This window comes from Poecilia reticulata, linkage group LG5, assembly GCF_000633615.1.
Source record: "Poecilia reticulata strain Guanapo linkage group LG5, Guppy_female_1.0+MT, whole genome shotgun sequence".
NCBI lineage: Eukaryota > Metazoa > Chordata > Actinopteri > Cyprinodontiformes > Poeciliidae > Poecilia > Poecilia reticulata.
In genome coordinates this window covers 4,906,194-4,915,760 of record NC_024335.1, presented here as the reverse complement: position 1 = coordinate 4,915,760, position 9,567 = coordinate 4,906,194, and the positions used below count along the sequence as shown (strand labels likewise).

At 35.6% G+C, this 9,567-nt stretch overlaps 1 protein-coding gene across 2 annotated transcripts in view; it reads right to left on the bottom strand.

The window, feature by feature from the left end:
* Positions 1-360: 360 nt before the first annotated feature.
* The window catches only part of LOC103464536 (caM kinase-like vesicle-associated protein), a 15,231-nt gene continuing 6,024 nt past the window's right edge, over positions 361-9,567 (bottom strand). Inside the window, exons 2-11 of one of the 2 annotated variants that reach the window (XM_008408707.2) lie at positions 4,527-4,652; positions 4,275-4,406; positions 3,734-3,808; positions 3,508-3,646; positions 3,255-3,375; positions 3,071-3,146; positions 2,849-2,985; positions 2,648-2,726; positions 2,000-2,087; positions 361-1,660 (exon numbers count right to left, since the gene is read on the bottom strand). In XM_008408707.2, the coding sequence (XP_008406929.1) occupies positions 1,349-1,660; positions 2,000-2,087; positions 2,648-2,726; positions 2,849-2,985; positions 3,071-3,146; positions 3,255-3,375; positions 3,508-3,646; positions 3,734-3,808; positions 4,275-4,406; positions 4,527-4,621 (1,254 nt within the window). In that variant the 5' untranslated portion in view covers positions 4,622-4,652 and the 3' untranslated portion in view covers positions 361-1,348. Of the gene's footprint in view, positions 1,661-1,999; positions 2,088-2,647; positions 2,727-2,848; positions 2,986-3,070; positions 3,147-3,254; positions 3,376-3,507; positions 3,647-3,733; positions 3,809-4,274; positions 4,407-4,526; positions 4,670-9,567 lie in introns of both variants that reach the window. The other variant, XM_008408706.2, reaches the window with a different exon arrangement.

Genomic DNA, 9,567 nt, shown 5'->3' with positions numbered 1-9,567 from the left:
GCAATTATTCAATACCTTAAACTATACTGAACAGTTTAAATTGCACATCTGGTATAATCTGTATATTTTGTAAGCTTTCTAAGAGCAAAGTCCTGATAAAATGCAGTTCTTTGATGGATTGCAGTCTTTATATCTCTCTTCTAAACTTGTACCGAAAAAGACTCTGACACTAGCATTATTTGCCTCTACAAATCATGCTTGTTCCATCAATAACTTTGTTTCAATCTTGTTTAAATATGTATGAAAACTCTTTTTCTGTCTCTTTCTCAGGTAGTAGGTTGGTATTATGGACCTAATGTTGGTTGGCATAAACATATTCAGTGAGATGCAATACACAAATAAAATGCATACTCAACTATATATGACATGTTGGCTTTACAATAAAATCTTTATTTAGTAATTACAGGTTACAACACAGCAACAGCGAAAACATCACAGTACACAGAACATTCTAAATATTTTTTTTGTCAAGCAATAAAAGAGGACAAAACACAAGGCCCAAAACAGAAGTTAATGAAACATTTTGAATATTTTAGTTATCTAAAAAGCATTTTAAATCAAGTCTAGAAACATGACTGCAACAAATGATAAGGCACTTCAACTTAAAAATGTGCATTCTTGTAGCCTTAAAATTTTAAGTTGTTTGATATACTGCACTAAATGTGTAGATATCTAGTCGTTAAATTAGTCTTTTCAGCTATATAGTCTTTCATTAAAAAATACTTCTCATGTTATCTATATTTTACAGTTTTAAATGTTATTTTCTTATATCGACTTATCCAACTGTTTGGATAATGCACATCTAAGGATGGTCACCTTGTCTGATTTGTTTTAGGAACAGATTTCACTCAAATATGTTAAAAAAGTACAGTGTTATTTGCTTACTTTGAAAACAATTGTAATCAAATTAATTGTGATCAAATGACCAAATATTTCAACTTATAATTTTAAGTCACAAGATAAAAACTCAGGCTTGTAAGTTCTAAAGCTAAAAAGTAGCAATTGTTGTGACAAATACATGTATGTACAATGAGCCTGTGAAATTCACTTAATTACACAATGAACAATGAATTACCTGAATATATTATACAGTTCTCAAAGGAGGGGAAACAATAAAAGAGCTACTTTGCAACGATCATTTTAAGAGACCTACACACAAAATAACAAAAGGAAAAAGGAAGGTAGAGAACACTAATAATCAACCAGTACAAAAGGCAAAAGATGAAAAGTTTGCAAACTGTGATTGTCAGACAGCACAGACACATACTCATGATGCCAGATATTTTAGTTTTACATGTGCTTGTAAGGCCCATATCTTATCATGGGTCCCCCGTGCGTATCAATTGGCTTAGTCTCCTTTTCTCTGTGGCACCATTTGCGGAGCCTCACCGTTGCACCGTGACTGCTGCTCCTCCTGCTGCGCTGCAGGCTGCAAGGATTGTGCGGGGTTGGTTGCAGTCTGTGTGTCAGAGGCCTTTTCTTTAAGAGCAGCAGCTTTAAGGGCGGCTGCCATGCTGAGGCCACCACCGGCTGGAGGAGCAGGACCACCTCCGGGTGTGTTGGCGTCGGCTGCTGCCCCTGCTGCCCCTCCTGCGGGCCCCGAATCAGTCTGATCAGGCCCTCGAAGACGTTTCATCAGGGTAGTTACCCTTACAGCTTTCTGTGAGACAAATATTTCACCATAAAACTTACAGAATTTCATTCAAATCTGCAAAGCATTTGTGTTTTTCATGAAGTAACTCTCAAATATGATAATTGTGCAAATGCATGCAGGAGGTGCAGCATCAAATAACTCCAAGGCTAACCTAAACACTGTGGATGAGATATTAGACTATTTAAATTACATATTCTAGGATAGGATACTCCATTAAATCTGCAGTTATTTATTAGGAAATGTTCTCACATTGATGTCCTAAGTAAGCATCTGCCTCTAAAAATGAATATGCATGAACACAAAAAAGAAAGGTTGAATATTTATTAAATATGTGAGCGATTCTACCTTCCACTTTGCTTTGGCAAAGTTCTTCTCGATTTGGGCACAAACTCCATCTTTGATGTTCTTGTCGGAGGCAGCATTTCCAGAAATCCTAAAATAGTCAACAAAAGGACAACAACTTTCAGCACTAGCAGTACTTAAAAAAACTTCATAATTCAAACTGTTATACAGAATGATCTAGAAGTGGTTTGCTGCAATTTAAGAACAATGATTTCTATGTCAGCAGTTTTTATTTCCAAAGAGTTGCAACATTACAAACCAGCACCAGGGGGCATCAGAGGAAAACTCACATCTGGAGTTGGTCAAAGGACACAGAGGACACCTTGTACCAGCAGGGCTTCCATCGCGAAGGGAAATGTAATCCATTTCAATCAACCAAGACAGACCGTTTCAAGCGAGAATGGTTGTATTGTGCATCAGGCAGTTAAATAGGGCTATGGCATTTTTGTCTGCACCTCAACAGATGTATTAAATTTTCCTGTGATGATATGAGATGTGACCACCATTTAGATCTCAGGGAGCCCAATTTAAACCTTAAATCATTTACATCTTCTACATGAGTACAAAGCTGAATATCTTTCTCTGGATGCTTCACATTGTTTTGTTTTTTTTTACTATAAAAAGGTGTGTTTGACTTATTTCCTTTTTTACCATTCATGGGCTATAGCTTCCTGTGCAGTCAATCGCTGGTCTTGGTCGACATCCATCAAAGATGCTACCAAGGTTTTGGCTGTAAAACACAAAAAAACACAAGAAAATAAGGTTTCTATTTGATTTGTATCACTAAAACTCTGTCTTTTGATATGTTGTGATACGGAGACTGAAATAACTTAGAATATGACTATATATTACCAGAATCAGAAATGTCATCCCAGTAAGGAGAATCAAATTCATAGTCCCCAGACAAAATCTTTAGAAACAGGTTCTTGTCACGGCTATCTGGGTCTTCTTCATCAGAATCGTCATAGAAAGGAGGGTTCCCTGATAAACTTTGAAGAAATGCATAGCATAAATTTTAGAAGGAAATCAGATAATGAATTTAATGCACTTAAAAGTACATAATTTAGCCCTTACAGTATATACATGATGACGCCGATGGCCCAGCAGTCCACTGGTCGACCGTATCTCTGCCTTCCAACCACTTCAGGTGCTGCAGTTGGAGCAAAGCTAACGTCTCATACTTATTTTTTTTTAAATGTCATGATTTGTTTTGTTTAAATTACAGCTATAAATTCAGATCAGATGACATGCCACTCACCAAGATATTCTGGAGTCCCACACGGGTCTTTAATTAGTCCATTTTCCAGTTTTGCCAACTGAAAGTCGCTGATAACAATTTTGGAGTGCTTCAAACGGTTATAGTACACCAAATTCTCCAGCTGCATTAACAGAGTATAACCAAGCAACAAAGGATTCATTGTAGTTTATTGATCTCTGTTGGTTGAGAACTTTTCATCTGCTGGGAGGTGAAATGCTTCTTTATGTTCACTAGGTGTCAGTAGTAGACCTACCTTCAGGTTTCTGTGGACAATCTTCAGAGAGTGCAGGTAAGCGACGGCCTCCAGAACCTGCCTCATTACGTTGCTGGTGTCCCTTTCTGAATAATAGCCTTGATCCAAAATCCAATCAAAGACCTCCCTTCCGGTAGCACTGATGAGATGACGACAGGTCTGCGTTAAAAAGCATTGAATTGTGTCGTGTTGTTTAATAATGAAAGGCCCCCCACAAAGAACTCACAGCTCCAGAAAAATGAAGTACTCTTTCTTAGTTTCAAATGCATCAACCAGCTGGAGGATGTTGTGATGTTTAACCCTTTAAATAAAAGAATAGAGTTAGGAGTAGAGTTCACTGAGTGACGTAACAAGACAACCACAATACAAGCTTCAACTTACTTTTAAGGTAGCTAGTTAAATACAAGGACTGCTGGAAATCAGAGAATAACCTGCTGACATCTAGTGCAGCTGTATTCATGTCATAACTGATTTCCAGATTCTAGATCTTATTTATTGTTCTTTATTCAGCTGTAGTGATATAAATACATCTATTTAAGAGTTGGCATTTGAAGTTTTACAATGAATTTAGGTCTGATTTATGAATACAGTAAAAAGAAAATATGTAAATTGACCAACAGAATATAAAGTTAGATATTTTTAGTGAATTATATTTGGACTTTTGTCCATCGTCTGTCTTCTACAGCATATCTGTGATGGTATGTGTCTCGATGCATATGTTTTAGCTGAGGTTAGATTGGGTAAGCTCTGTGTTAATGCTCACTTACATCTTCAAGATTATTATCTCATTCTTTGCAGCTTTCCTCACTTTCCTTCCATCCTTTTTGTTAAACTTTTTACATGTATACATTTTCAAGGTATTCCTGTCCTTTGCTCGGAATATCTCACAAAATTCCTCCCTGTAAAAAAAAAAAAAAAAAAAAGAGACAACAGTGCAACCATTTGGCGAATTTTGAGTTGAATTATCACAGGACAACAAATATGTGAGAATTTACAACCCCAAAAAAACATGTACTCACGACTTAACAACTTGTCCGAGGTCATATTTGTCAGTCACCTCCGTGGGACTGTTGTAATCCTTCTTCTCTCCGAGTGTGAGACAACCAAACGGCATGGCAGCTTGTGCCCTTCAGCCAAGGAGAGTCCTGCCACAGCGCAACACCTCAAGATTACAGTGGAAAATAAAGTTTAATTTCAACAAATCTCTTCACAGAAAGGTCTGCAGTAATCTACTGTGATAATGTGTTAATGACTGTGGGAAAACAAAGCAAGAAAGGAATGCACAACGATGCATTCCGACAAAAAGGAAAAAATCTGTCTGTTTGTGGTTTTAATTGTTTTTTTTTTCATAGTTTTGCATTTGAGAATACTGTAGGTGAGCATAATTGGGCATGCAAAGCTAATAATTTCACATTACAACTGGGGCTACAAAACATTTCAATGACTTATTTCAATAATGTAGCTTTCTGCAGGGAGCTTCAGCTTGTTTCTCTCAGGTTCTGCGATGAGTCGATGCTGTACTGCAGCAGGAGCTGCCACAACATTCATTCCTCTCCTTTATAACAATAAACTAAAACTGAAATAAAAGTGCAACTTTTGCCTATCTGTGTTTTTTTTATATATATATTCATGAAAGATTTATGCAAAGTACTGTTATATGTCCAGCCCTGGGGGATGTACAGTTTTGTAGCAAGGTGTTACAACAAAATTATTTAATATCTGAGATGTGTATAAAACTTAACATAAGCAAAAATGTTTCTTTCATTTATTCATATTAAGTATGATTTAAATTATTCATACCACTGGCAGTTTTAGATTTAAAATCATTTTTCTTCATCTAAAAAGTTTCTTTCAGATAGAGAAGAGAGGCATATCTCAAAACATGTTAACACAATGTAAAAGGATATCAAGTTTAAAAAAAACATGGTATTCAGAAAATTATGGTTCATTGATAATCATTTCAAAAAGCTTTCTTAGAATTAAAGTAAAAACTATTTCTCATAATTTCTGATCTTTTTGTATGTTTTCACTTTGACAATGCACCTTTGAGGATGAGCTGAAGATAATCTTAATCTTTAGCTCCCTCTATAAATTATCTATTTGTTTATGTCGGACCTCTGGCTAGGCCTCATGTTTGAAGTCAGGACAAATATACCTGTAAAATCAAAAGATAGCAAACTAACTATACCTTTCATAGCAATGTTCATATACAAAAACAACAAAAAACGTGTATGCTATTTCTACATAAAAAGTTCCAAGACGTAATGCATTTGAGGAAAAATTCCAAACTAAATTTTAAATTCTTAAACATTTCTTTAATATGTTTTTCCTTCCACTACTAATGTCTAAAAATCTATAACAAATGACCAAATCAAAGCTTAGGACAAGATCACAGTCATAAATAATATGATGCAAAATGGCCTCACTAGAATAACAACTTGCTCTGTTACTATCAAAGCAACTTGCTTGTTTAAGGAAATTACTTCACAAAATACCGTAAACAAAACACATCATGTTTCTCAATTATATCTCACATTTTCACATTTCAAGAGCTATCAAAGATCACAGCTGAAACCTCCCTCGAGCACAGACCTGAAAATGAAGAGGAAATTCTAATCACATGAAAGTTAATAAATATTTGGACATAATATGGAGTGACAGTGGCACCGCTAAAACTGGACATTTGTCCAAAATGGATAAAAAGACAAGACAGTAATTGGTAAATGGAGAGCAGCACAGTGGCAACAGCAACACTGAAGTAGCTGCAGAAATGAATGTGAAGTCCTGTCTGAGTTTTACAGTGTGATATGATGCACATGAAATGCAGTGGAAATTTGTGGAGCATTTTCTTGACTGATACCTTCATGCAAAATTGTTTAGATCCTTTTGTACATTTTGCAAGCAATATCTTTACCACAAGAGAACGTGAACATCTATTTCAAATTTATTAAATTCACAATAATTGGTGGTCAGTAGGAACTCAAAAAGTCAGAAAGCTGAAAATGTTGTTTAAATGAGCTGTTATTTTAAACAAACACACACCAATGAAAATAAGTATTTAGTTAAGATTTTATCATCTCACTTTTATAGTTAAATCCAATTTAGAGTGAAATCAAGACTTTTACTCCAGAGTGACTGATGTTGCTGTAGCTGCAATTCAGAAATGCTACAAAGTTTCAGAGCTACCAAATAAACATTACTGCTCACATGGATGACTTGTATGTAAAAATGGCTTATTTTTTTGGCAGGCCTTACAATAAAAGTGGAAGCTTGTGCAGAAGAGTGGGAGTACAAAGATTCTGACTGTCTGCAGCCTCAGTCAAGACAAGAGGCAAATATTTCTCTCAGCTATTGTGTCCGGAAGCTTAAAACAAAGAAACTAGAACATGAACGTGACCTGAAAATAAAAACTGGAAGCACATCTTAAAAGATAGCCTGTCCTTCTATTAATCTTTAAATACATTTCACCTTAGGGCAAAGGGCAAAACTTTTCTTTAATTTAAAGTAAATTTTGTAGTTACTGTTTTCACATTTTTGATCTAGTGGCGAAAAAAAGATCCAAAATGTCACTTGATCGATGACAGAATAATCAACATGTCTTGCTTCATCTAAACACAGAGTATATACTTCTACTATGTTAGCATGTGGTTATTAATTAAGATTTCTAAATACAAATACTTTAAACTAGAAACTAAACCTTAAAGTCTCATTCTGATAATGAACTTTTGGACCTTTAATTTGATGAAGTGGACATTAGTTTTAGAATTAACAGTTCATGGAGGCAAATTAAAACTATTTTTTGTTATTTCTCTTAAGCCACAGAAGCAACATTAGCAGATGTCATGAAGTAATAAAAAGACACAAGACGTCTTTAGAAAAAACATCTGGTTAGTATGACAGTCTGTACAATGTTTTGTTTAGTGACTCATGCTTCAGGTTTTGAAAGGCCGCGAACCGAAGCATCCTTTAAGGGATTTATTGTAAGATAAAAAAGTTTCACTCGAAGTTATGAATTTATCACATTCTAAAATTATTCCATAGAGTCTATACAAATATACATAAATGATCACATCTTTTCATTTATTTATTGCTGACTTCATAACAGAGTATCAACCCTTAAAAATATCTAATTGTCCCCTGTTGTGATATCTGTTTGTGCAATTCATATAACTTTGAAGGACTCATAAATCTTACCTAAATAATTTAAAAGTGCCTAGCTTTGTTGCCATCCTTTTGTAGACAGTAAACCTTTGTACGTGTGGTAAAAGTAAAGTCTGGGTAATTATTTTTAGGACGTAAGCTACTGTGAAGAAGATTAAATCAAACAGTTTATGTCTCTACTGCTGCACTCTGGTTACTATATGTAATAAAAAGTAAAAACACTTATTATTTAAATCATGTTTATGAACAGATAGGCATCCAGTTGGAGTAGCCTAAGGGATTTTGTCTCTTCTATCCCATTAGTTTTCCATTCTCAAATCCATTCCAGACAATAGTGTTTGCTCAAGGCTAGTTTTATTCCAGACGTATGCACAAATAGCAGAGGACTGAGAAGTACTGATACAAAGAGGCCATCTCTCAATGCAGAGCTCTACCTCTCATTTTTTTATTCTTCGATCTTCTCATTCAAAATGCAAGACACTTCAGTATGGCCCGTTTTTGTCCTAACGGAGGGAACTCTGAGTTCCGTATCAGACTGCAGCTGAAGCACAGGCTTAAGAGAAATATGACAGATGGATCATATCTTTTCATCCACCAAATTTCAATAACTATACTGTACTGCTTTCAGAAGTACTACTTACTGAAGGAGAGCCACATCTGAAACACAATATATGCAAAGATATAGACAGTTTTTCTTTTCCTTGTACATAAAGCACCTAAGAAACAGAACAAAGTTCAGCCAGAGTCTTAGAAAACAACTTTAATATCATGTCTAATGGGCCTTTTTGGAAGATTTGAACTGCCTCCGTCTTTTACCTCTCCATATCACCCAAAAACCGCCTCAGAGACAAACAATAGTCCAAACAGTGAGCAGAATTAAAGCCCAGCGCTGCTGTGAGACCATTTATTGCAATCATCAGACGCTCACTGATTCACAGCTCCTCACACCTTTTCCCGGAAGCTTGACTCAGTCAGTAGCACTGCGCAGCAAACACCACACGGCACAGAAAAGTCAGGCAGGATTTTCTGAACATTTTGTCTTTTTTCTCATAAAAGCAATTTTGGAGATTAAAGGCTGTTCTACATAAAAGGACACAAAGGTGCCGACTGCTGCTGAATCAGAGTTATTTTATCTTCAGCTTTTCAGAGATCTGAGTGATAAAGTCGTCTTTAATGGGAGCATCAATGCTGCTTCAAATTAATACCACTCACCATTGAGATAGCTCAAATGTGAACGCTAATTGGAGTTAATGAAAACAGTAGAGTCGCTCTTTTGGATTTGTAGATTGTATTGTTTCATTTTTGACTTTTTAAGAAACATCCTTATTTTTTAAGTTTCTCTTTAATGATGCAGCCAATGCAGTCGCCCCGGTGGGTTATAGAATTAGAGGGGGAAAAAATTACTATAAATGAAATTGGGATGAAAAAAAAATTCATCCTACAGTCTCACAATGGTAAAAGGCCATGTACGTATAGTTTGTCCTCCATTTGTCAAATGGAAGACAGTAGCACCTTTTGTGATACTGTACAAAAAAAAGTTTTCATTTGCATGCCCCTTAATTTTTTTTTCTGCTTGTGTAAATTGTTTTAATATCATGTGATCAATATGTAGCCTTCCATTCTTTTTTTTCTTCCTGTGTTGCTACAAATACTGAAAAAAAAAATTAAAGATGAAACTGGGAAGAGCCAGAAGAAACTTCCTTTTTAATGGACAGACTGAAGTCCATCTGTAGCAGAGTGGAGACGCAGCGTTCTGTTCTTTAAACATGCCGCAGCTTTTCAAACTACAAGAACAGCCTCCAAAAGCCCGGTTCCACATAAGACGGATCATCAACATTCGCTTACATATCTGTATGAAGACATATATATGTCTTCCTGTGTTGCTGCAAATAATGAGAA